General features: G+C 40.9%; 1 protein-coding gene across 1 annotated transcript in view; it reads left to right on the forward strand.

The window, feature by feature from the left end:
• SNTG1 (syntrophin gamma 1) overlaps positions 1-27,902 on the forward strand; it is a 1,036,287-nt gene that overhangs the window by 825,877 nt on the left and 182,508 nt on the right. The window contains exons 12-14 of the mRNA XM_063923704.1: positions 2,634-2,736; positions 3,907-3,989; positions 18,994-19,124. Of these exons, the coding sequence (XP_063779774.1) occupies positions 2,634-2,736; positions 3,907-3,989; positions 18,994-19,124 (317 nt within the window). The remainder of the gene's footprint in view (positions 1-2,633; positions 2,737-3,906; positions 3,990-18,993; positions 19,125-27,902) is intronic.

A 27,902-nucleotide genomic window follows, 5' to 3' on the forward strand; every position in this document is an offset into this window, starting at 1 on the left:
AAAGTGAAAGGTTTGTGAGAGTTGCTGAATGTGTGGTTTGAAGAAGAGGGAGGAGTCGAGGATTACTCCAAGACACTGTATTTGGAGGCTAGAGGAGATAGTAGTGCCATCAATAGATAATGATATTTTGTGAGGTGAGGCTGTGCGGGAGGATGGGAAGATGATCAGCTCAGTCTTAGACATGTTTAGTTTAAGAAAGCACTGTTACATCTAAGAAGAGATAGCAGAGAGACAGTTGGATACACGAGTGAGGAGAGCAGGGGAGAGGTCAGGGGAGGAAAAGTAGATTGAGTGTATTCAGCATAGAGATGATATTGGAAGCTAATAGAGCTGATGAGTACATCTAAAGATGATGTACTGTATAGAGAGAGAAAAGGAGAAGACCAAGAACAGAATCTTGGAGGACATCTACAGTAAGTGGAAGTGGGGCGAAGGTGGCATGAGAGGAGATAGAGAAGGAAATAACAGAGAGGAAGGAGGACATCCAGGAGTGGGCAGTATCATACAGACCAAGGGAGTGAAGGATTTTCAGAAGGAGAGTGTGGTCCACAGTGTCAAAAGCAGCAGAAAGGTCAAGGAAAATAAGTAGAGAGTAGTGGTCCTTAGATTTTGCTGCATGGAAGTCATTGCAGAATTTTGTGAAGGCAGTTTCAGTGGAGTAGACAGAACAGAATCCAGACTGGAATGGGTCACACAGTGAGTTGGAGGAAAGAAAGGCAGTAAGGGAGTTGTAGACAATACGTTCAAGGAATTTGGAGGCAAAAGGGAAGAGAGAAAGGGTTCGGTAGTTGGAGAGGGTGTTTGGATTGAGGGTAGGTTTTTTAAGAATAAGTGAGACAAGAGCATGCTTGAAGGCAGAGGGGACAGTGCCAAGCTACTCTATTTTGTGAGAATAATATTGTGTTATTGTGTATTGTCTATTTTGTTATGAAAATTCAACTGTTGCTCATTCATATATAATACAAACTCACATAAAACAATAAGGTGATTATTCCTGATCATTATAATGGAATACTGGTAAGATGCCAGCTGTCAAGATCCCAAAACCCATCAGAATGCCAAAAGGTTCAGGAGGCTGATACTGGAATCCCAACAGCCAACATCCCGACAGCCAGCTCCCTGACCTTAAGTATATTTATGGGTTAGGGCTGGGGGAAGGGGGGGGTTAGATTTAGACACCACCTAGGGGGGTTATGGTTAGGCTACGGGGGGGAGGTTAGTCTTAGTCTGCGGGGAGGGCGGGTTAGGGTTAGGCACCACTGGGGAGAGGTTAGGTTTAGGCACTAAGGGGTTAGGGTTAGGCTGCGGGGAAGGGGTGGTTAGGTTTAGGCAACAACGGGAGGAGGTTAGGGTTAGGCACTAAGGGAGGAGTTTACGGTTAGGCTGTGGGAAGACAGGGTTAGAGATAGGGGAGAGGGGATAACATACTAACCTCTCCCTTGTTGGGATTTCAAAGATCAGGATCTTGGCGTCGGCATCCCGTCCACCAGGCAAGCATACAGAATCCATTATAATGGTATTGTAAAAACATAGGGGGTAATTCCAAGTTGATCGCAGCAGGAAATTTTTTAGCAGTTGGGCAAAACCATGTGCACTGCAGGGGAGGCAGATATAACATTTGCTGAGAGAGTCAGATTTGGGTGGGTTATTTTGTTTCTGTGCAGGGTAAATACTGGCTGCTTTATTTTTACACTGCAATTTAGATTGCAGATTGAACTCACCACACCCAAATCTATCTCTCTCTGCACATGTTATATCTGCCCCCCCTGCAGTGCACATGGTTTTGCCAACTGCTAAAACATTTCCTGCTGCGATCAACTTGGAATTACCCCCATAATACAGTACATAAAAAAGTTTTTGTGACACTTCTATGCGTATTTCAAAATGTATTCTTGCATGAAAGCAACTTGCTTTCATTTAACTATAATGACCCTTACAATACAACTCAATTTAATTCATGTTTTTTTATAGAGGTCTTCTATTATTCCCCCCAAAAATAATCTTTTATCATTTTACTGTGGGTTTTAGATTTAAACAGTTATCCTTATTTTAACAGACAGTGCAGTAACAATTTAAGTGAAATGTAAACGGTAATCGTTACTTTTTCCTACTTTGTCAAGTAAGGGTTAAAAAGTGTTTTTTTTTAATCTCAATAGCATATTACGTGTTAAACACCATTATTATTATTATTATTATTATTATTATTATTATTCTGTATCTATTAGTTGTATAATATAAAGAGAATCCTGTAGCCTATAAACATTCAGAATATATTGCAGAACTGTTGCGTGAGCTAATTTTCATTTCCCACACATATTCTGGTCCTATAGAAAAAATAAGAACCTGTATACTGCAAATAGGTTGTCCCCATCTAATGTGGTCATTATACATTGATTGAGTATACTTTGTGCACCTCCTGTTGTACATCACAGTGCAGTTATCACTTCAAAGTAAAAGTGGGAAGACAATCTAATTCGGGAGCCAAATCAGTTAAATGCTGCACCAAAAATTGCTAAATCTGTAAACTGACTGGTAAAATAACAAACATTTTTATACTTTTTTATTATTATTATTATTATTATTATTATTATTATTATTATTATTATACTTTACTTTTTTTTTTTTTACTATAGGTTCAAGTTTTAAGGAACGCCGGAGAGGAGGTTACGTTAACTGTTTCATTCTTAAAAAGGGCACCAGCTTTCCTTAAATTACCACTGAATGAAGATTGTGCATGTAAGTGCTTTTTACACACTCCATGTTTACAACCCAATAGGGCATCATATAAATAATTTGCAACCTTTCTGCAGGTGTAAATGTAGCTTCCATGAAGCCAAATGATGTGAATAAAATGCAGCACATTTGTCATAAACTCTGAGCAATTGACATGTGCAGTGAATGTATGAGATGAGGTGAGTCAGTAAATTACAGGAGAAAGAAAATAATGAACACAAAAAAAGATAAGACTGAGCACAGAGAATTCATAAGGAGACTGGAAAATGTTCAAAGAGATGTTCAGTAAAAGGTAAAGCAATACAAATGTGAACCTACATCAGTGAAGAAATACATAATTATATGATAAACCAGTTATTTCCTTGAAATACAGTATAAGGTGCTCTATTTATGTACTCCACATACTATACAGCACATTCTGTTTTCAGATGCACTTTTTGCCTTTGATAAAATAGTCCTTGGACAATAAACCATGATCATTGTATTCAAATAAAAAATATGGGCGATATTCAAATGATATATCACCCCCAATCTCCTTTCTAAAGTGATCCCCGTTATCGCGCATATTGCATCCATAGTAATCCGTTTTAGCTGCATAAAAGGTTGAGCGCCCTCGCTACCCCAGGGGTAGCAAGATGAAATTATTATACCACTCCCATCAGCAGAAACAGAACGGGTGTGGAAGGGGGTGAAAAGAATTGAATACCGCCCCATAGTGTACATGTGAACTAATATTGCTGTTTTTATAAGCAGTTTGGATTTGCATGTGCATTGAAATGTGAATGTTTGCCATATAAAGAAATGCCTGTACCGCCTCTTTTTTGGTCCATTCTGTATATGGTGTATTCTGTATTTTTTGGTGTATTCAGATGAGAGGAGCACACTGTGGGCAAATGTATGGGAACATGAGTCCTACATTTCTAGTTTTCAACTTTACTATATTTTTCTCATGATGTTTCATGAAAAAGGAACTATACCTGAGTAAAAGAGCTAGTCACTGTCTCATTGTAACACCTGCATGTACTTATATGTGCCTGGCTTCATAGCTTATCCGTGAGACACGACTACTGGCAGAATAAACCAATTAGCTCTAACGTCTGTTGCTCTCCTACCATAGAGAGCCAAAGATCAAAGCAATTCTAATAATATATATATCCACTTTTCATTTAATAGGTGCACCTAGTGACCAAAGCAGTGGTACATCTTCTCCCTTGTGTGACAGCGGTTTACATTTAAACTATCATCCCAACAATACGGTATGCTTTTTTTATTTTTACACCTAATATTAAATTGATAAAATTGTAATTTTATCTTATACAGTATATAGCACATCCTATCTATTAGATATATTTCTCAGGTAAAATGCATATACTTTATAATCATACTGTATTTGGGCTAATAATGTAATAAAGGGGGTGTAGTCAGCATGTTGACAGTCAATAATGTTGACATTTTTACCATTATGAATGTCGACAGTCAGAATGTTGGCACATGCAATTAGGGTTATGCTTAGGGTTAAGGTTAGGCTGCACTTAGGTTTAGGGTTAGGTTGCACTTAGGGTTAAGAGTAGACTGCACTTACGTTTAGGGTTAGACTGCATTAATGGTTAGGGGTAGACTGCACTTACGTTTAGGGTTATACTGCATTAATGGTTAGGGTTAGACTGCAATTAGGGTTAGGGTAAGACTGCAATTATGGTTGGGGTTAGACTGCAATTAGGGTTTGTGTTATGCTGCATTGAGGGTTATGGTGTTGGTTACGCTGAAGTTAGGGTTCGGCTGTTATTATGGTTAGGCTTAGACCATCAATTAGGGTTAGAGTTAGGCTGCATTGAGAGCTATGGTTTTGGTTACGCTGCAGTTAGGGTTACGGTGAAGATTAGGCTAAAATAGTTATGTTAGCATTCATAATATTGACATATTAAACATGTCGACATTATGTCAGCATTGAAATGTTGTTACTGTCTCCATGTCATATGTGGACTTTCTGAAGATGTAGACATCCTGCATGTCAACATTCTGAATATCAGAATTTCAAACCACACCCTTATCAAGTACACTGGTTGATTCGTCAGAGCTTAAAATAATAATAGATTTTATTCTTTACATAATTGACAATTATTGTAACCTTAATTATGCTGGCGTTTTACACAGAGCATACAGTAATTGATAGACTGCCGATATCAATGGTAGTAATAACTTTTACACAGACAGAAATCCTGAAAACTTGGCCTGTTTGGAGGTACTAGTGGACTGGTGTAAGGAATCTGTTGCCTAATAAAAAAAAAAATTTTATTACGCTTTATGGTGGTAATTCAGACCTGATCACAGCAGCAAATTTGTTAAGTTGGGTAAAACCATGTGCACTGCAGGGGGGGGGGGGGGCAGATATAACATGTGCAGAGAGAGTTAGATTTGGGTGGGGTGTGTTCAAACTGAAATAGAAATCACAGTGTAAAAATAAAGCAGGCAGTACTTGCTCTGCTCAGACACATAATAAGCCACCCAGATCTAACTCTTTTTGCAAATGTTAGATCTGCCCCCCCCCTCCTGCAGTGCACATGGTTTTGCCCAACTGCTAACAAATTTGCTGCTACGATCAGGTCTGAATTACCCCCTATGTACAGTGTCATTGTGTGTGTGTATAATATAAAAATTATCTTTTTTTTTTTTTTTTTTTTTTTTGCTATAGCACAGCCATTATTTATTGCACGGGTTTTCAACCTGCGGCCCTCCAGCTGCTGTAGAACTACACATCCCAACATGCTTTGTCACAGTTTTGCTATTAAGGCATGCTGTCCCACATAAGCTGGAGGACCGCAGGTTGGAGACCCATGATTTATTGCACCAAACCTGTATTTCAAATAAGCATATGCAAAATAGACAGAAGGTCATATGGCAACAATGAAATGATTCATAAACATTTGTAACTTTATAGCATGTGATTAACCAATTAACCTTATTATATGCATCACTAAACATTAGTATATGTTGAGTAGTGAGGCCTCTCAGGGCATCACAGTACTTTGATCTTGTATTCTAAAATTTATTCACAACTCTCTAGTTGACAGGTTTTAATTCTATTTATTTAATCAGATACTGAATCATGTCTAGATTTATGTCCGCAATAATAATTTGCATATGTATATTAAAATTCATTGAGGTTTCATTTTTGAAAGACAATTGTAATTAAAATGACAGCATTATTGTGTTTTTTTTATATTAAACTTAAAATTTAATTATAAAATTACAGTATTTTCATAACAGTGTATAATGTAAACCTTTACACATTTATATTTTTTCATTTGTCTATAGTCTTTGGACTTGTCAACATTAATGTCTAAAATATTTGTGTTGCTTTTGTCAGTAAGCAATAAACATCCTTGACCGGGGAATGCCATAGCCGGCAAGTAACTTTGCCTTGCCTGTATAGTATTTTCTGTTGCCATGGAAACATTATGAAACAATTATATAACAGAGATTTTTCTTCCAGAGACATATAGTTCTTCAATAAAATCATCATATTTTTGTACACGTATGTTTGTTTATTCTTGTGCACAATAAATAATGTTTACTGCTTAAAGAGAAAATAGAGCTAGTTTAGAAGTGAGAATTTTGCCTACATAGGGAGGTATCCAATTAGCCACGGTAATTTACCGATGTGACTTGGTTCACCAGGGTCTATCCAATTAGCCCCGATAAACTGGAGATTATTCCCGATGCCAGCACTTATCGGGGACAATGCTTCAGGTGTCCCAAGTCCCAAGTCTTCACGTAATCCACCATAAGTGCCCCTTTGACCCACAATAAGTGCCACGAAAAGACATAGGTCCATGGCCTTTTGCAGGACCAAATTGGATAGGATGATGAAAAAAGTGAAAAATGCACATTTTTCGAACCCTTGGCACTGTCGCGGGTAATAGGATACGCCCCTACTCCAGTAGAGTAGAACATCATAGATTTCAAAAGAACAGCACAAAACGTTATTGAAAATGCTAGTAAACTAATTTGTTTTTGTCAAGCGCTATGTTTAGAACAAATATTGTCAGGCTTTTGATACACCTAAAGAGGTTTACAATAATTATTGTAAATAATTTAATAATGTAAATTATAATTGACATTATAATGATGTATTTAAAACTAGTAACAGTGTAGTACTGTATAATCATCATATAAACAACTGTCTGCCTCAGCCAAACGATGACATCTATACAGTAATCAACGATGACCTGTTCCAACTCACTTATGCGCAGCAATAACCAGGACCGCTGCCCCAATGGCTTCCACCATAGAAATAGAGATAGAACAGACCGGAAGTAGAGAAGCACAGTCACAGAGTAATAATAGTGGGGCAGGGGCATGAGCAGTGTAACAAAGAACCTGCCATTTTCTTTTTACTAGTAAACAATGATTACAAAACTGCAAAGCTTGCCCAAACAATGGCTGGTGTGTGAACACTATTTTTTATTCGAGACTCCACTGTTAGCTTGCCTAGGACCACATGAGATCTCAATATAGCACTTTCACACTAAGGCGCAGATTTATCACAATCCATACCCAATTCGCCCCAAGTGCGGGGATGTATCAATTAGAGATGAGCGGGTTCGGTTTCTCTGAATCCGAACCCGCACGAACTTCATGTTTTTTTCACGGGTCCGAGCAGACTCGGATCCTCCCGCCTTGCTCGGTTAACCCGAGCGCGCCCGAACGTCATCATGACGCTGTCGGATTCTCGCGAGACTCGGATTCTATATAAGGAGCCGCGCGTCGCCGCCATTTTCACACGTGCATTGAGATTGATAGGGAGAGGACGTGGCTGGCGTCCTCTCCATTTAGATTAGGGTTGAGAGAGAGAGAGAGAGATTGACCTGAGGCTGTGATACTGTAGAAGAGTGCAGAGTTTAGTGACTGACGACCACAGTGACCACCAGACAGTGCAGTTGTTTGTTTTATTTAATATATCCGTTCTCTGCCTGAAAAAAACGATACACACAGTGACTCAGTCACATACCATATCTGTGTGCACTGCTCAGCCCAGTGTGCTGCATCAATGTATATATATATCTGATTGTGCTCAGCTCACACAGCTTATAATTGTGGGGGAGACTGGGGAGCACTGCAGTGCCAGTTATAGGTTATAGCAGGAGCCAGGAGTACATAATATTATATTAAAATTAAACAGTGCACACTTTTTTGCTGCAGGAGTGCCACTGCCAGTGTGACTAGTGACCAGTGACCTGACCACCAGTATATATAATATTAGTAGTATACTATCTCTTTATCAACCAGTCTATATTAGCAGCAGACACAGTACAGTGCGGTAGATCACGGCTGTGGCTACCTCTGTGTCGGCACTCGGCAGCCCGTCCATAATTGTATATACCACCTAACCGTGGTTTTTTTTTCTTTCTTTATACATACATACTAGTTACGAGTATACTATCTCTTTATCAACCAGTCTATATTAGCAGCAGACACAGTACAGTGCGGTAGTTCACGGCTGTGGCTACCTCTGTGTCGGCACTCGGCAGCCCGTCCATAATTGTATATACCACCTAACCGTGGTTTTTTTTTCTTTCTTTATACATACATACTAGTTACGAGTATACTATCTCTTTATCAACCAGTCTATATTAGCAGCAGACACAGTACAGTGCGGTAGTTCACGGCTGTGGCTACCTCTGTGTCGGCACTCGGCAGCCCGTCCATAATTGTATATACCACCTAACCGTGGTTTTTCTTTCTTTCTTTATACATACATACTAGTTACGAGTATACTATCTCTTTATCAACCAGTCTATATATTAGCAGCAGACACAGTACAGTGCGGTAGTTCACGGCTGTGGCTACCTCTGTGTCGGCACTCGGCAGCCCATCCATAATTGTATATACCATCTAACCGTGGTTTTTTTTTCTTTCTTTATACATACATACTAGTTACGAGTATACTATCTCTTTATCAACCAGTCTATATATTAGCAGCAGACACAGTACAGTGCGGTAGTTCACGGCTGTGGCTACCTCTGTGTCGGCACTCGGCAGCCCGTCCATAATTGTATATACCACCTAACCGTGGTTTTTTTTTCTTTCTTTATACATACATACTAGTTACGAGTATACTATCTCTTTATCAACCAGTCTATATTAGCAGCAGACACAGTACAGTGCGGTAGTTCACGGCTGTGGCTACCTCTGTGTCGGCACTCGGCAGCCCATCCATAATTGTATATACCACCTAACCGTGTTTTTTTTTTCTTTCTTTATACATACATACTAGTTACGAGTATACTATCTCTTTATCAACCAGTCTATATATTAGCAGCAGACACAGTACAGTGCGGTAGTTCACGGCTGTGGCTACCTCTGTGTCGGCACTCGGCAGCCCGTCCATAATTGTATATACCACCTAACCGTGGTTTTTCTTTCTTTATACATACATACTAGTTACGAGTATACTATCTCTTTATCAACCAGTCTATATTAGCAGCAGACACAGTACAGTACGGTAGTTCACGGCTGTGGCTACCTCTGTGTCTGCACTCGGCAGGCAGTCCATAATTGTATACTAGTATCCATCTCCATTGTTTACCTGAGGTGCCTTTTAGTTGTGCCTATTAAAATATGGAGAACAAAAATGTTGAGGTTCCAAAATTAGGGAAAGATCAAGATCCACTTCCACCTCGTGCTGAAGCTGCTGCCACTAGTCATGGCCGAGACGATGAAATGCCAGCAACGTCGTCTGCCAAGGCCGATGCCCAATGTCATAGTACAGAGCATGTCAAATCCAAAACACCAAATATCAGAAAAAAAAGGACTCCAAAACCTAAAATAAAATTGTCGGAGGAGAAGCGTAAACTTGCCAATATGCCATTTACGACACGGAGTGGCAAGGAACGGCTGAGGCCCTGGCCTATGTTCATGGCTAGTGGTTCAGCTTCACATGAGGATGGAAGCACTCAGCCTCTCGCTAGAAAAATGAAAAGACTCAAGCTGGCAAAAGCAGCACAGCAAAGAACTGTGCATTCTTCGAAATCCCAAATCCACAAGGAGAGTCCAATTGTGTCGGTTGCGATGCCTGACCTTCCCAACACTGGACGTGAAGAGCATGCGCCTTCCACCATTTGCACGCCCCCTGCAAGTGCTGGAAGGAGCACCCGCAGTCCAGTTCCTGATAGTCAGATTGAAGATGTCAGTGTTGAAGTACACCAGGATGAGGAGGATATGGGTGTTGCTGGCGCTGGGGAGGAAATTGACCAGGAGGATTCTGATGGTGAGGTGGTTTGTTTAAGTCAGGCACCCGGGGAGACACCTGTTGTCCGTGGGAGGAATATGGCCGTTGACATGCCAGGTGAAAATACCAAAAAAATCAGCTCTTCGGTGTGGAGGTATTTCACCAGAAATGCGGACAACAGGTGTCAAGCCGTGTGTTCCCTTTGTCAAGCTGTAATAAGTAGGGGTAAGGACGTTAACCACCTCGGAACATCCTCCCTTATACGTCACCTGCAGCGCATTCATAATAAGTCAGTGACAAGTTCAAAAACTTTGGGTGACAGCGGAAGCAGTCCACTGACCAGTAAATCCCTTCCTCTTGTAACCAAGCTCACGCAAACCACCCCACCAACTCCCTCAGTGTCAATTTCCTCCTTCCCCAGGAATGCCAATAGTCCTGCAGGCCATGTCACTGGCAATTCTGACGAGTCCTCTCCTGCCTGGGATTCCTCCGATGCATCCTTGCGTGTAACGCCTACTGCTGCTGGCGCTGCTGTTGTTGCCGCTGGGAGTCGATGGTCATCCCAGAGGGGAAGTCGTAAGCCCACTTGTACTACTTCCAGTAAGCAATTGACTGTTCAACAGTCCTTTGCGAGGAAGATGAAATATCACAGCAGTCATCCTACTGCAAAGCGGATAACTGAGGCCTTGACAACTATGTTGGTGTTAGACGTGCGTCCGGTATCCGCCGTTAGTTCACAGGGAACTAGACAATTTATTGAGGCAGTGTGCCCCCGTTACCAAATACCATCTAGGTTCCACTTCTCTAGGCAGGCGATACCGAGAATGTACACGGACGTCAGAAAAAGACTCACCAGTGTCCTAAAAAATGCAGTTGTACCCAATGTCCACTTAACCACGGACATGTGGACAAGTGGGGCAGGGTCAGGACTATATGACTGTGACAGCCCACTGGGTAGATGTATGGACTCCCGCCGCAAGAACAGCAGCGGCGGCACCAGTAGCAGCATCTCGCAAACGCCAACTCTTTCCTAGGCAGGCTACGCTTTGTATCACCGCTTTCCAGAATACGCACACAGCTGAAAACCTCTTACGGCAACTGAGGAAGATCATCGCGGAATGGCTTACCCCAATTGGACTCTCCTGTGGATTTGTGGCATCGGACAACGCCAGCAATATTGTGTGTGCATTAAATATGGGCAAATTCCAGCACGTCCCATGTTTTGCACATACCTTGAATTTGGTGGTGCAGAATTTTTTAAAAAACGACAGGGGCGTGCAAGAGATGCTGTCGGTGGCCAGAAGAATTGCGGGACACTTTCGGCGTACAGGCACCACGTACAGAAGACTGGAGCACCACCAAAAACTACTGAACCTGCCCTGCCATCATCTGAAGCAAGAAGTGGTAACGAGGTGGAATTCTACCCTCTATATGCTTCAGAGGTTGGAGGAGCAGCAAAAGGCCATTCAAGCCTATACAATTGAGCACGATATAGTAGGTGGAATGCACCTGTCTCAAGCGCAGTGGAGAATGATTTCAACGTTGTGCAAGGTTCTGATGCCCTTTGAACTTGCCACACGTGAAGTCAGTTCAGACACTGCCAGCCTGAGTCAGGTCATTCCCCTCATCAGGCTTTTGCAGAAGAAGCTGGAGACATTGAAGGAGGAGCTAACATGGAGCGATTCCGCTAGGCATGTGGTCCTTGTGGATGGAGCCCTTAATTCGCTTAACAAGGATTCACGGGTGGTCAATCTGTTGAAATCAGAGCACTACATTTTGGCCACCGTGCTCGATCCTAGATTTAAAGCCTACCTTGGATCTCTCTTTCCGGCAGACACAAGTCTGCTGGGGTTGAAAGACCTGCTGGTGACAAAATTGTCAAGTCAAGCGGAACGCGACCTGTCAACATCTCCTCCTTCACATTCTCCCGCAACTGGGGGTGCGAGGAAAAGGCTCAGAATTCCGAGCCCACCCGCTGGCGGTGATGCAGGGCAGTCTGGAGCGACTGCTGATGCTGACATCTGGTCCGGACTGAAGGACCTGACAACGATTACGGACATGTCGTCTACTGTCACTGCATATGATTCTCTCAACATTGATAGAATGGTGGAGGATTATATGAGTGACCGCATCCAAGTAGGCACGTCACACAGTCCGTACTTATACTGGCAGGAAAAAGAGGCAATTTGGAGGCCCTTGCACAAACTGGCTTTATTCTACCTAAGTTGCCCTCCCACAAGTGTGTACTCCGAAAGAGTGTTTAGTGCCGCCGCTCACCTTGTCAGCAATCGGCGTACGAGGTTACTTCCAGAAAATGTGGAGAAGATGATGTTCATTAAAATGAATTATAATCAATTCCTCCGCGGAGACATTGACCAGCAGCAATTGCCTCCACAAAGTACACAGGGAGCTGAGATGGTGGATTCCAGTGGGGACGAATTGATAATCTGTGAGGAGGGGGATGTACACGGTGATATATCGGAGGGTGATGATGAGGTGGACATCTTGCCTCTGTAGAGCCAGTTTGTGCAAGGAGAGATTAATTGCTTCTTTTTTGGGGGGGTCCAAACCAACCCGTCATATCAGTCACAGTCGTGTGGCAGACCCTGTCACTGAAATGATGGGTTGGTTAAAGTGTGCATGTCCTGTTTTGTTTATACAACATAAGGGTGGGTGGGAGGGCCCAAGGACAATTCCATCTTGCACCTCTTTTTTCTTTTCTTTTTCTTTGCATCATGTGCTGATTGGGGAGGGTTTTTTGGAAGGGACATCCTGCGTGACACTGCAGTGCCACTCCTAAATGGGCCCGGTGTTTGTGTCGGCCACTAGGGTCGCTAATCTTACTCACACAGTCAGCTACCTCATTGCGCCTCTTTTTTTCTTTGCGTCATGTGCTGTTTGGGGAGGGTTTTTTGGAAGGGACATCCTGCGTGACACTGCAGTGCCACTCCTAGATGGGCCCGGTGTTTGTGTCGGCCACTAGAGTCGCTAATCTTACTCACACAGCTACCTCATTGCGCCTCTTTTTTTCTTTGCGTCATGTGCTGTTTGGGGAGGGTTTTTTGGAAGGGACATCCTGCGTGACACTGCAGTGCCACTCCTAGATGGGCCCGGTGTTTGTGTCGGCCACTAGGGTCGCTAATCTTACTCACACAGCTACCTCATTGCGCCTCTTTTTTTCTTTGCGTCATGTGCTGTTTGGGGAGGGTTTTTTGGAAGGGCCATCCTGCATGACACTGCAGTGCCACTCCTAGATGGGCCCGGTGTTTGTGTCGGCCACTAGGGTCGCTTATCTTACTCACACAGCGACCTCGGTGCAAATTTTAGGACTAAAAATAATATTGTGAGGTGTGAGGTATTCAGAATAGACTGAAAATGAGTGTAAATTATGGTTTTTGAGGTTAATAATACTTTGGGATCAAAATGACCCCCAAATTCTATGATTTAAGCTGTTTTTTAGTGTTTTTTGAAAAAAACACCCGAATCCAAAACACACCCGAATCCGACAAAAAAAATTCGGTGAGGTTTTGCCAAAACGCGTTCGAACCCAAAACACGGCCGCGGAACCGAACCCAAAGCCAAAACACAAAACCCGAAAAATTTCAGGCGCTCATCTCTAGTATCAATACTGTATGTCCTTATGAATGCAATCCGCATACTTCTCAGGGTATTTAAAAACAAAACAAAACCAGAGTATGTGTTGTGCATATTGTGCCACCGCCACCTCTGATGACACTGCTGGGTACAACTCCCCTCTCCCCGCCAGATGAACGGGGTCACAGTGCAGGAAGCCAGCAGTGAGATCACTGGAGGCACAGTGGAGCTCACAAGGTACACTGATCACCAGGGGGAATGGAAGTATATATTTTTTTTTTTTTTAAAAAGCTTCTTCTTTTTTTGGTGCTCAGTTTGTGGTGCTTTTAGACATACATAACTGATCACAGACGCTGGCTCACGATTCTGCTCTGCCTGTCAGAGAGGAGATTGGAGCCGGGAACCTGTGGATAATGCTTTCTGAAGATAGTGTTGTTATCACAGGGCTTTTTTTTTTAGTAAATTTGGCCAGATCGCATTTGCCTCAGGCACCTGAAGCATAATCCCTGATAAGTGGCCTGTCAGAGCTGTGATTACTTATGGGATCGGGAGTGTATCCCAGAACCCATGTGTGATCATAGGATTGTGGGTCCATTTCCGGCCGATGAAAGCTGCCTCTAATTGGATACTGCAATAATGCCCATCAGTCAAAAATCGCGATGTGCCGAAAATGGATTGCCTTTAACCACTTGCCCAGCATGGTCCCTCTGCCTCCCCGCACCCTCCCTCCCAGTGTTTGCCATGCTGCTGATCTTTGCTGATCGGTTAGCACGGCTTGACACCAAAACCAGCGGTAGGATAGTACGAATGGTGTAATGGTTAGCATTACTGTCTCACAGCACTGAGGTCATGTGTTCAATTCCCATCATGGCCCTACCTGTGTGGAGTGTGTATATTCTCCCCGTACTTGCATGGGTTTCCTCCGGGTACTTCGGTTTCCTCCCACAATCCAAAAATATACTGTTAGGTTAATTGGATCCCAACTAAAAAAATAACCCTATAAATAACTGCTAATAAATAATAATAAACCAGTGGCTGCAGACAATAGTCACTGAGGAAGTGTAAATAACCACCCAAGCCTCCCTTGTGTACTTGGTGTCTGCCCAGAATATTAAAATCAAAGTTCCAATGGTCACTGTGTTTTCAGTGTTACCGATGGTGTTGTCCAATGTTCTGATGTTTGAAATATTTTTTATTTTTTTTACAAATATAAAAAATATATATTTTTTTTTAAAGAAAATCATTTTGGATAAGATTAAATATATGTTCTTCACCTAATTCACAACAAAAAAAACCAACAATTTCTGAGGGGTTTTTGAAAATAAAATTGTCAGTTAAGTGGTTGATAGGATACCGCCTGTAGTGTGATTTACAGTAACTTACAACATTAAAACATTAAAAACTGCAGTGTCGGTTTTTTGCTTCCTTTGTTAAACCATCCTCACTGTTTTATCATTTTCTAAATTAAGAAAAATAATAATAGCTTTAGTTCTATGGAATTTCTAAGCACCAAGAATACACTGAAAAGGTGTCATCAGTGTGATGTCTGTGTATTATGCAAGACAGAATACCTTTGTACAGCTCGTTTAGAGCAGAAATGACATCTCTTTGTATGCTGTTGACAATCATGTGCAGTGAAGCAAGGAAAATGGAAATAACTGATGTAAGTTTAACTGAGAGTGGGTGAGAGTGCTTGCCTGGTAGACCCTGTAGCACGAGGATCACTTGTTTCCAAATGCTTCAGGACACCTAAGGATAAAAGTGTTTCCATAGTTAAATACTTCTGTCATACAGTTTATAGTGACAAATTGGAAACTAGATGGTACATTACGAGTGCTCATACTACAAGAAATACTGTACATATATATATATATATATATATATATATATATATATATATATATATTAGTTGGCAAGGTATTACTAATAGAGATACCCAACTGATGTGATACAACTTTAAAACAAAAAGTTGTTTACTAATCTGTGTAATAAACCTGTTACTTTATCTTAGTTTGTCACAATTATAGCCTTAGTAAATCACCCCTTATATCAGTAAAAAGAAATATAGCAAATAAATCACAAATAGACTGTGTTGTTATAATTTAGAATTAAATCAATATATGTAAAAGGAATAGGAAAACTGGACATCATTTCATGTCAAAATAATTAAAGCATTCCAATTTTCCACGTAGTAGATGTATAATCTATACACAGCGACACAAGGGTTGGCTCAATTCTAAAACTGCCTGTATAATTTTATTACACGCCTAATAACAAAAAGATCTATTCATGAAGCAGTGAAAAGGGAGAAGTGAGGCAGTGGAGAAGTTGCCAATGGCAACCAACCAGCATTGAAGTAACATTTAGAATTTGCATACTATAAATGGGTTGCCATGGGTAGCTTCTTTACTTGCTCACTACTTCACTACATGAATGGACCCCAAAGTCTTTATAGACAGCCACTTATTATAATTGAGTTGATTTATTGACGGTGATTAAATCAAATAAAAATGGGATGGAGATTTAGGAGGGATGGTTTGATTTAGTGCAAAGGTATGTTTTGATTGAATGCATAAAGATGAGCCTCACATGGCATGGAAATAAGGTTCAGGAGAGGGTGGCAGATTAGAAGTCTTGGAGGCAGGCATGAGAGGCGGTGACCAAGGAAAAGCAGAGTTGGTAGTCAGAGGAAGAGCAGGCAGGCAGGACTGTGGACAAAGATGAGATCAGAGCTATAGGAGATTGAATAATGAATTACATTATATTCAGGTTTCTACAATACACACTGTACATACAGATATAGACACAAAGGCTGGGTTAGAAGAAAGTTTGCCACAGAGGGTATGGTGTGCTATATGTATCCCTAATCAATGTCACAGCAGTCATAACTGTCCAGAGGGGACCTCATACTCCAAATGCATCTGACAGAGATTCCCAAACTCTACCATTACAGTACAGGTTTTAAAGATATCCATGCTTGACCACAGGTTACTTCATTAGTACCTCAGTCAATTTGATTTAATCATCTGTGCTCAGCCATGGATATCCTTAAAACCTGGACTGTAATGGCGGATTTGGCAAACTGTGGCATATAGCAAGCAGGGATATCAGAAACACTGCAATCTGTGATTCAGGACCCTTTACTTTACTTTAACTCTTGTCAGGTCAAGGAGTAAGTTAGAGCAGTTCAGTGTCCGTATACTGTACATGTACCCAGACTTCCCATGTGATGTGCACTTTCTGGTTGTCATGTGCCCTTTCAGAGCTATGAATGTCATACTAATCAGAGAAATGCTCCAAAAGTTGCTGATATTGCAAACAGGATTCCAGGCAAAAATGGATTACAAAAAAACATGGATCTGAAATGCAGAACTCTTGCATCCTTCCTAGACAGCTGACAAGTGTGGAATAATTGCCTTGTGCAGTAAGGGCCATTGGGGGTTTGCTGGATAGGGAGTCATTACAGTGGGGGCCCTGCTAGTATTAGCATTTCTGAGTAATTCTCCTTGTCTGCATTTTCACTTCTCTTGACCAGTGATGACTGTATTACTTACCGGAGCTTATCCGTATATTAATGTTCTTATAACCAGTAGAACATGATGAACCACAAATATATATTTCACTATCTCTGCAAATAACAGTAACATTGTAATCTTCATCATATCATTCAAAAAGTTATTATTACCCTATTTTAGTTTTACGTTCAGGGGATACAAGTATTTCCATTTAAGTGAGGGATGGTATATTCAATTGTTGCATGTGTGACTCAAAACTTGTATTACTTGGATGTGAAATTAAAACTTAAATAATTAAAATGTCTGCATTATGCATATTTCAGATTTGTGGAATATTTTAAGCTATGCCGTAATATAAGCAGCCAAAAGCAATTTTGGATATTTTTATATTGAACAGTTTGTCACATGCCATCTGGTCTAAACTACAACTCCCATGATCCTCAGTTAAGAGATTATGGTGCTTTTAAGTCCTGGTTTATTTTTACAATTATCAAATTATGTGAGACACAAAAGCCGCTGCCAAGAGAATATGAATCATTTAGTAAGACATTGCACCAAATTGCAACGATATTGAGAGCACAAAAAAGACACAAAGGTATCCCGAGACATCTTCATTAGATTACATGATGAACAAACTGTATTTTTATTTAGCATCTCCATTTATTGTACTGTAGCTATTATAAAATACCTTTTTATGTTTCCGGATATGTTTTAGTTCCAGCATTTAGTAAACTATTTGCTATTGTTGTGAATTTATAGAAATATTTATTCAATGCCAAATTAAAATAACTCCGTTGTCGGTTAACACACATTTTCTGAATTTAGCCAATAATCTGCCAATTCATTTACTAGTAACAACTATTATGAATCAGGCACTTTCATGTAGACTATAAATTTCCCTTTAGTAAAATACAGGTTTTGTTTCATGCATAACTAATTAAAAAGAATGTTTCATTCTTGAAAGATATACTCGTATACAGTTTGTAAAAAATGGAACCCAGCAGTGCTTTCTAACTCCTAACGACTTGTCGACTAAATTACTTTTGCTCCATTTGATCAAGGCCCATGAAATATGCAAAGGCAAGAATCAGGGGCATTTCAACAGAATAGGGGGCCTGTGAGCACCTCCAGGTGGACCCCCTCCTCAATATGGCGCTGTAGACTTTGGTATTGTGTCTACTGCGCATGTGCAGGTCTTTGGAAACATGGCGCCCACCATGATTCGGAAACCAATTTGGCTTCTGCGCATGCGCGGTGGCCATTTTTGCACCTACATCCGCTGCGAATGCGGTGCCCAACGCTGGACTTCGGATAGGTAAGTATGAAAATGGGTGCAGTGTGTGTGGTGTGGGCCCCCCTGTACCCAGGGGCCTGTGTACACTGCACACATTGCACCCATTATAAAAACGCCAATGGCAAGAATAGTTCAGTTTACTATACTCAAGTAAAAGGAAATAAACTGTAAATAAACTGTAAATAAATAATAAAGGATCTGGTGACCTATCTCAGGTGCTTCTGCCAGTGATAGAATACATTTTTCTTCCCTCAAATTCTTTGTCAGTGCACCTCTCAGGGGGTATATCTAGGCCTATCTTCACAGTTCCACAATACCGCAAATAACCACAATTAGCCACTACCCTTTATTTTATAGTTATGTCAAAATATTACCTTTCCAATTTCTATCTTAAACTAGTTTACAAATGCCCTTTGCATGCAACACTCCCTTTTATTGACACAGTCCAGAGGCCGGAGGGCTATCAATTTGACTACTATGGATTAGGGCACTTATGTTTAACATACACTTTAATTTTGGTACTTGGATAATAACCCCATCATTCACTCAAAAATAATATCTCAATAACCAAATTAAGATTATCTATATACAGTAGCACAATAACTGTTTTTTTTATTATCTTATAGGACACATTATCATGTTCTTCATGGCCAGCATCACCTGGCCTCCGATGGGAAAAACGGTGGTGTGATCTCCGATTGATTCCACTTCTTCATTCCAGATTATCACAGCATATAACAGGAACAGATTTATGCAGGTAACAATGCAATATTAAGTTCTTGAACTTTGCTTAGATAATTGAACACACTGTTCCATATAATGAAGTTATAATATTGTTTTGAGAATAATTAACCATGTATGTATTCAAGTGTTTATAATTTATGATATAAATTCTGAAAGCTAATTAAAAATACAGCAAGAGATCTTTGGATTTACTTCTATTGCTGAGTCATAGTATAATAAAACTCATACAGCATTGTCATGCTTGGGTTAGCCTTACTGTGGAAAAATCCGGAGGAGGTCTAATGTACTGTAATATGTTACAATGATTAAAAAGGAAATTTAATTAAAGGTGTTCTAGAAAATGTATATTCTGCTGGGATACTCTTAGAAACTGAAGTTTACATAATCTATTCCAGGTGCATACTGTAACTAGAAATGTTTGAAACCTATAGCAAAAATGTGATGGGGCCCTATCCACAATATCAATTGACATACTGTAGCCACTATATCATCTGCTTCAACCCAAATCTGTGTCCCGAGACATCTTCATTAGATTACATGATGAACAAACTGTATTTTTATTTAGCATCTCCATTTATTGTACTGTAGCTATTATAAAATGCCTTTTTATGTCTCCGGATATGTTTTAGTTCCAGCATTTAGTAAACTATTTGCTATTGTTGTGAAATCTTTTATAGAAATATTTATTCAATGCCAAATTAAAATAGCTCCGTTGTCGGTTAACACACATTTTCTGAATTTAGCCAATAATCTGCCAATTAATTTACTAGTAACAACTATTATGAATCAGGCACTTTCATGTAGACTATAAATTTCTCTTTAGTAAAATACAGTTTTTTTCATGCATAACTAATTAAAAAGAATGTTTCATTCTTGAAAGATATATTCGTATACAGTTTGTAAAAAATGGAACCCAGCAGTGCTTTCCAACTCCTAACGAGGTGGCTCCTTCGACCATTTGCACGCTCTCTGCAAGTGCTGGAAGGAGCACACACAGTCCAGTTTCTGATATTCAAATTGAAGATGTCACTGTTGACCAGGATGAGGATATGGGTGTTGCTAGCGATGCAGTGGTTATGTGGTTTGTTTGAAGAAGGTAGCAGTGGAGACAGTTGTTGGCCATGGGATGAAAAATCCCATTGTCATACCTGGGCAAAAAAAAAGCCACCTCTTCGGTGTAGAAGTATTTCTCCACAAATCTGGACAACAGGTGTGTGTCAAGCCATTTGTTTCCTTTGTCAATCCATAAACAGTACTGGTAAGGACGTTAACCACCTTGTACATCACCTTTATACATCACCTGCAGCACATCACCTGTACCCTTATGCATCACCTGCAGCATATTCATCAGAAGTCATTGTCAAGTGTCAATTAAATTAAATTAAAGTGAAGTACATTGTCAAGTATGTGTTGTTTGGGGCCTAGTTTCTAAAACTGCCATCCTGTCTGCCACTGCAGTGCCACTCCTAGATGAGACAGGTGTTTGTGACGCACACTTGTGTCACTTAGCTTAGTCACCCAGCTACCTCTGTGCACCTCTTTTTTTTTTTCTTTGCATGATGTGCTCTTTGGTGCCTCTTTTTTAAAACTGCCATCCTGTCTGCCACTGCAATGCCACTCCTAGATGGACCAGGTGTTTGTGCCGCCCACTTGGGTCGCTTAGCTTAATCATCTAGCTACCTCATTGCACCTCTTTTTCTCCTTTGCATGATGTGCTTAGTTTTTAAAACTGCCATCCTGTCTGCCACTGCAGTGCCACTCCTAGATGGGCCAGGTGTTTGTGCCGCACACTTGTGTTGCTTAGCTTAGTCACCCAGCAACCTTGGTGCACCTCTTTTTTTTTCTTTGCATTATGTGCTCTTTGGGGCCTGGTTTTTAAAACTGACATCCTTTCTGCCACTGTAGTGCCACTCCTAGATGGGCCAGGTATTTGTGCCACCCACTTGTGTCACTTATCTTAGTCATTCAGTGACCTCGGTGCAACCTTTTGGCCTAAAATCAATAATGTGAGGTGTTCAGAATAGATTGGAAATTAGTGGAAATGAATGTTATTGATTTTAATAATACTGTAGGATCAAAATTACCCCCAAATTCTGTGATTTTAGCAGTTTTTGTAGGGGGTTTTAAAAAATCATCCAGATCCAAAACAAAACCCGAAAGGGTGGTTTTGGCAAAATCAATCCAGATCCAAAACACGAGCAGGGATCCAGATCCAAAACCAAAACTCAAAACACGAAAAGTGCCCACCGCACATCTCTAGTCTGATCACCCTTTGCAGAGTAAGAGAGCTGGCCAATAGTTTGCATTGAATAGTGTTGATCTAAATATAACAAATACCTAAGAAACTAATGATATAAAATAGCTATTTTATTGGAGGATTGTTGCATGGTTTAAGTATCGCAACAATTTATTATGTGGGTACCATCAAAAATATTAGATATTTGTGGCGGTCCCTCTGTTTTGCTGTCTAAAGCACTAGTTACCCATAACGTTCTATGGGGATTGCAAAAATAACCTATAGGTTACAATATCACATTTCATAATGGTTCAAACATCTGCACATATGTAGCCTGATGGCCGCCAAACGCAGTTACAGTACAGTGATAGCATAAGGATAGGAAAAGGGAGAGGAGGTAATTGTCCTATATTTGTAAATAAAACAAGATATAGTACTCTCCTTAGTCTTGGCAACTCAGCCCCTGTCATCCTGTAAAGCGACTATCAATAATCAGACGTGACAAAAGGATCTTACCATTTTAGAAAAAAAAAGGTTTAAAGATTCAATCTACAGAAACACTTGAAATTTACTTTTAAAGCTCCTGATCACAGTTGGTAGAAAACAAACAAATGTCTTACAATGTTATGCTATGCATATTAAGCATTGAGCATAGGACCAATATTTTTCTCCAAAAATTCACACTGACTTAAAGGGATGTGGTTATGTGACCGGCGGTTGGGAGACTTCTTGTCACTATACCGATGTTGGGATCCCAAACAGTTAACAGCCCACCGGACGGCATGCCAACCAGCAGGGACTATTCCCACTTGTGGGTGTCCATGACACCCATAGAGTGGGAATAGAACCTGTGGCGAACGCAACAAGCCACCAAGCCCACTGCGTGGCGAGCATTTGCTCCCACCTGCAGGCCACCAAGCAACCAGGATCCTGGTATCGGTATGGTAACCGGTGGTCTCCCGACCGCAGCTCAGTAAAACCCAACCAGACTTAAATATAGATATTTTACTTTGATAAATGACTTGTACCTTTCTTTAGACATTGTGAGCCAGACTCATACATGGGCGCTGCAATGTCCATTTTTGTGTCTTTTGTCAGATTCACAACTTTTGCTTTCAGCATACAAAGACAATGAATCTGGATGTGCAAGCATGCCCACTTTCAGCATCTCTGTATACTATTACACCACAAGTGATTATTGGCATACCACCATAAGTGCACCAACACCATTGATACTTGTACGAGCCCTATGGCAGGTGCAGTTTCTCTGTTGTAGTATGGCCTATTTGGCAGCATCTGTTTATCTGGAAACACAGCAGCTTTTACTGACACACCCTGCGATACGCACATAACACGCCCATGAGACATGCTTTTTTGCATTCCTTTTATTCCACCTTAGTCACCACGCAGAATTCCCATTGGCACAGCATGCGGTTAGTGTGATCCTCTGAATCGGGCCCTGTGATTACTGAAAGAACTGCTGGTGCAGTAAAGAAGTGCAGGGGCAGTAAAGTGCAGGGGCAGTAAAGTGCAGGGGCAGTAAAGTGCAGGGGCAGTAAAGGCAAGGGGCAGTAAAGACAAGGGGCAGTAAAGACAAACACAACATTAGTTCAATCAGTAATGCCACAACAGATCAAAAATAAGACTGTATGATTCGAGATTCTCTATGCAGACACAACTAGGGCAGAAAGGCAAATAGTTGTTCAGTGCCACTGATTGACAGAACTCTTTAAATATGTTTATTTAACTTCAATGTGTTTATGTACTTCATTCCATCAGATTTCTTGATAGTACTTTAAAAGATTTGTTTTAAGGTAAACCTAGCCAAAATGTCATTTAAGCTTATGCCGAGTAAACATCTTGGTTTTGCATGGGTGTTCCTGAATAATTTGCCCATTACAAATCAAGGTATATGCCTTCATTCTTCTGTCAAGAGAAGCCTTTGAAAATTAGAAGTTTGTCAAGGTGGACGTAGAGGTGATAAAATCTGAAGAGACGCACTGTGCAAAACGGAAAATGTCACATCAAATCCCAACATCCCACTATTTTCATTAAATTAAACTCCTAAAATGTGCTTGGTTTGACATGATTTATATATTAAATTAATCATGAGAGTGAGGTCACACCAGGACTGTCTTTATCACAAAGAGATGAGAAATTAGCTTTTCCACCAATAGGCAACTTGGAGTGAAATGTGTCCCTTTAAAAGAATAGTACAAGATCCAAGGAAAACCAACTTTGAGTGTGGCTAAAATTCCAGCACTTTAGTATGCTGGAAATGACTATGTGCTCCTCCACACAGCAAGAAATATCTCTAAGGATGTAACCCTTTTGTTACATCCTTAGAGATATTTGTTTTTTCAATGCTCTCTCAAACTAGGCAAACTGGTTTGCTTACTTCTTGCTTACACCAGGCCTGGTGACAGGGGGGGACTAAGTGGACATCTGTACCAGGCCCGAGGTTCAGAGGGGCCCCAAGGTTTGGGCAGTCCCCAACTACTCAGGATCACACTAGGGTTGAATCTGGGCAGCGCAGTTGGATGAGCACTCTCAGGGGAAGAGTTATTTGATTGGCAGGCACTGGTCAGCAAGAAGATGTATTTGGAGGGAAAACTAGTTCTGCCATGGCTGAGGCACTACAAAAAACTTCTTGCTGACTAGTCCCTGCCAATTAAATAACTCCTCCCCTGAGAGGAGTCAAAGAGTGTTCACCCATGCTGCCAAGTTCTATAGATGTTGCGAGTGGCTCTGGCGCTACAGTGTGTTGGATGGTCACCCTCACTCTCCTGTTGTGTGCCATGAAGAGGAACAGCAGAGACTGATGATGGAGTCGTGCAGGAATCCACATGCATATCACTGTCAGGGCTGCCCCTATCAGCCTGAGATCCCTGGAATTAATGTGGGAGGAGGATCAGGATGATGCAGCTGCATTTCAGTCCCTTTACAGGGGTGTCTGCTTCATATCTGGTATGGCTTTCTCTGCTTTTTTTACACTAGATTTCCCCTGTGTTCCACCACCTGCCCCCCATTTGGGTTTGCTTTTCCCCCCTTTGTTCACAGCATGCAGCCACTCCTTTCCCATGAAAGCATCATGCACACCAGTGACCCCATCGCCCTCCACATACTGTATAAGGAGGCAAAAAAAAATAATAAAAGTTTAATCCTTGTAACATTGGTGATATAAACTACAGTAGTACCATGTATTTGTATATCAAATAGCTACAGGGGCAGGTTGGGAGGGATTGCTAGGAGGTTGAGATTCCTGTTGTTGGCCCTGGTTTACACCCTCAGCTTTGCAACTCCTCCTCTTAGACTGCGTGATACAGTTCTTGATGACTCTCCCCATATGTTAGTGAGACTCCCTGAAATATTGATGATCTCCCTGCAGAGCCTAGCAATCTTCCTGATGCCGGATCATATGGCCACAACAGTGATGATATCAATGTTATGTATTACTTATATATTTATTAACAGTTTCTTACATAGAGCAGCAAATTCCATTGCACTTTACAGTTGGAAACAACAGTATTAGAAAAAAAACTGACTAATAACAAAGTCATAGACGTAGGAAGGCCCTGCTTGCAAGCTCAAAATCTATAGGAAATAGGTATAGGTGTTATTTATTGCATAATGGTCCCTCAAATTGCAAAGTTTCTTGGTGGGCTGTATGATATTGTCACACAGCAATGTTGGCCAGGGCTCAGGAGGATATGAAAGTGAAGAAACAGGAAGTATGTGAGGATATGTGTGGACTGTACAGTGGGATTGTAAATGGAAATGGAAAGGAAAGTTTATGAAGGTTATGTGGGTGGATTCAGAATTTGATAAGCTTTCATGAAGAGGTGAGTTTTCAAGGAATGCTTGAAGGTTTGGAGACTAGAAGAGAATCTTTTTCTGCATGGGAGGACATTCCAAAGAGTGGGAGCAGCCTAAAGAAAGTCCTGCAATCATGAATGACCGTGAATAATGAGTGTGGATGAGAGGCATAGACCTTGTGAAGAGCGAAGAGGTTGGGTTGGGAGATATTTTGAGATAAGCGAAGAGATATACATTGGTGTATTTTTATTGATAGCCTTGTGTGTGAGTACAAGTGTTTTATATTGAATATGGTAGAATACAGTTAACCAGTGGAGGGAATGAGAGAGTGGATCGGCAGACGGTGAACTACTAGCGAGGAAGATTAGACTCACAGCAGCAATCAAAATGGATTGTAGTGGTGAGAGTCTGTTTTGGTAAGATCAGTAAGGAGACAATTGCAATAATCAATGCGTGCGATAATGAGATCATCTATTAGAGTTTTTACAGTGTCTTTTTTTAAGATATGGTCATATTTTGGATTTTCTTTTTAGATGCACATACTGTAACATGATTGTGAGGCAGATTGAATGTTGAGAACAAAGTTCAATGTCAAGGATGACACATAGGCAGGGAGCTTGTGATGTAGGATTGACTGCTATAGCGATATAGGATGTTAACCATTTTTGGAAATAAAATTAATTCTTTTTTTGAAATATTACTTTTGAGGTGGCAAGATGACATCCAAGATGAAATGGCAGAAAGGCATCTAATGACCCTGACCAATGCAGATGGTGACAAGTCTGGAGAGGATAGGTAGATTTGAGTATCATCTGTGTACAGATGATACTGAAATCCAAAAGAGATGATTAGTTTGCCAAGAGATGTGGTATAGATTGAGAGAAGCAGATGTCCTAAGACTGTGCCTTGCAGTACTCCAACTGATAGAGGTAGCGAAGAGGAGGTGGATTCAGAAAAGCGGACACTAATATTACCCCATTTAGTATGTAGGGGTAATTTTTGGTCTTGCCCCCACAGTGTAAGGTAATGCAAGGGGATTCTGTACTGGAGAAAGATTTAGGGGTTCACATAGATAACAAATTAAGCAGCAGTACCCAAAGTAGGAGTGCAGCAAAGAAGGCTAATAAGATATTAGCATGCATAAAATGGAGAATTGATGTAAGGGACAAGAGAATTATACTCCCATTATATCCATTATATAAATCACTAGTGAGGCCACATCTTGAATACTGTGTGCAATTTTGGGCACCATATTACAAACAGGATATCTGGAGCTAGAAAAAGTACAGAGGCGGGCAACCAAACTAATCAAGGGCATGGAGACACGAATACGAGGAAAGGCTTGCAAGGCTAGGCATGTTTACATTGGAAGAGAGGAGACTAAGAGGGGACATGATCAACATCTACAAATATATAAGGGGTCAATAAACAGAGCATGGGAGGGACCTGTTTTCTATAAGATCAGCACAGAGAACACGTGGTCACTCACTTAGGTTAGAGGAGAGGAGTTTCCGCACAATGAGGCGAAAAGGTTTTTTCACAGTAAGGACAATACGTGTTTGGAATTCCCTGCCTGAGAGAGTAGTAACTGCAGACTCAGTCAACACCTTTAAGAATGGGTTAGATAAATTCCTATTGGATAAAGATATTCAGGGTTATGTTGCGTAGGCACGCATTATAGTTAAATTAACTAGTCCTAACATAAAAATAACTAGTCCTATAATAAGACTGCATAGGAGAGCACAAATAGGTTGAACTCGATGGACAATTGTCTTTTTTCAATCTTAGTTACTATGTTACTAAAAGAGTGATTATATACTGTAAGTAGGATGAGAACCAAGAAAGGGTTGCGTGCTGAAGACCTAGGGATTATACTGTTTTGTTTGTATGAAGAGTGGTCAACAGTGTCAAAAGCAGCAGAGAGGTCTAGGAGAATAAGGAGTAATGGCCTTTAGACTTTGCAGTTATCAGATCAATCACCTACTTTAGTCAATGTTGTCTCTGTGGAGTGTTGGTAATGAAAGCCTTACTGAAGTGTGTCCAATAAGTTATGTGAGTTAAGAAAGTGTGAAAGGCAAGTGTACGCAAGTCCCTCAAGAAGCTTGGCAGGGCATGGGAGAGGAGAGATAGGACAGTAGAGTGAGACAGTTTTGGTCAGAATTTTTTTTTCAGAATGCGAGTAGTCACTGCATGCTTGAACAGTGAAGGAAAGATACCAGTAGAGAGAGAGAGAGAGAGAGAGAGATTACAGATTTTAGTTTAGGTTGGGATGAGCCCTGGAGACAGAGCTTTACTTATTTGTGAGGGTATAGAATCAAGTAGGGAGGTAGTAGAATAGGAGGATGAGAAGAGTGGGATGCAGTGGCGTCCGAGTTTGTTGGAGGTGCAGGATGCCGGCCGAACTCAGACTTTTTTTTGAGTGGCAATAATTTGAAAGGCATGGTTTTGTCTTGTAAATGACTGTGTCTTTAAAAATCATCTGAGTTTGGCTGGTGCCCCGCACCTCCCACAAACTTGGACATCATTACATCTCACCTTTCATCTTCATTTGTAGAATCAAATGAAGAGAAGGTGAGAGAGGGTTTAGGTGGAGAACTGAGCAGGTCACTGGCTGAGGAAGATCATACCATTTAATCTCAGATTTTATCAATCTTATCCTTGAAGTAAGAAGTAGAAGATCTTGCACATTGATAGTGGTTGGTTGGTTGGTTGGTTGGTGGGTTGGTTGAGGGAGGGTTG

Source organism: Pseudophryne corroboree, chromosome 5 (genome assembly GCF_028390025.1).
Source record: "Pseudophryne corroboree isolate aPseCor3 chromosome 5, aPseCor3.hap2, whole genome shotgun sequence".
Lineage (NCBI taxonomy): Eukaryota > Metazoa > Chordata > Amphibia > Anura > Myobatrachidae > Pseudophryne > Pseudophryne corroboree.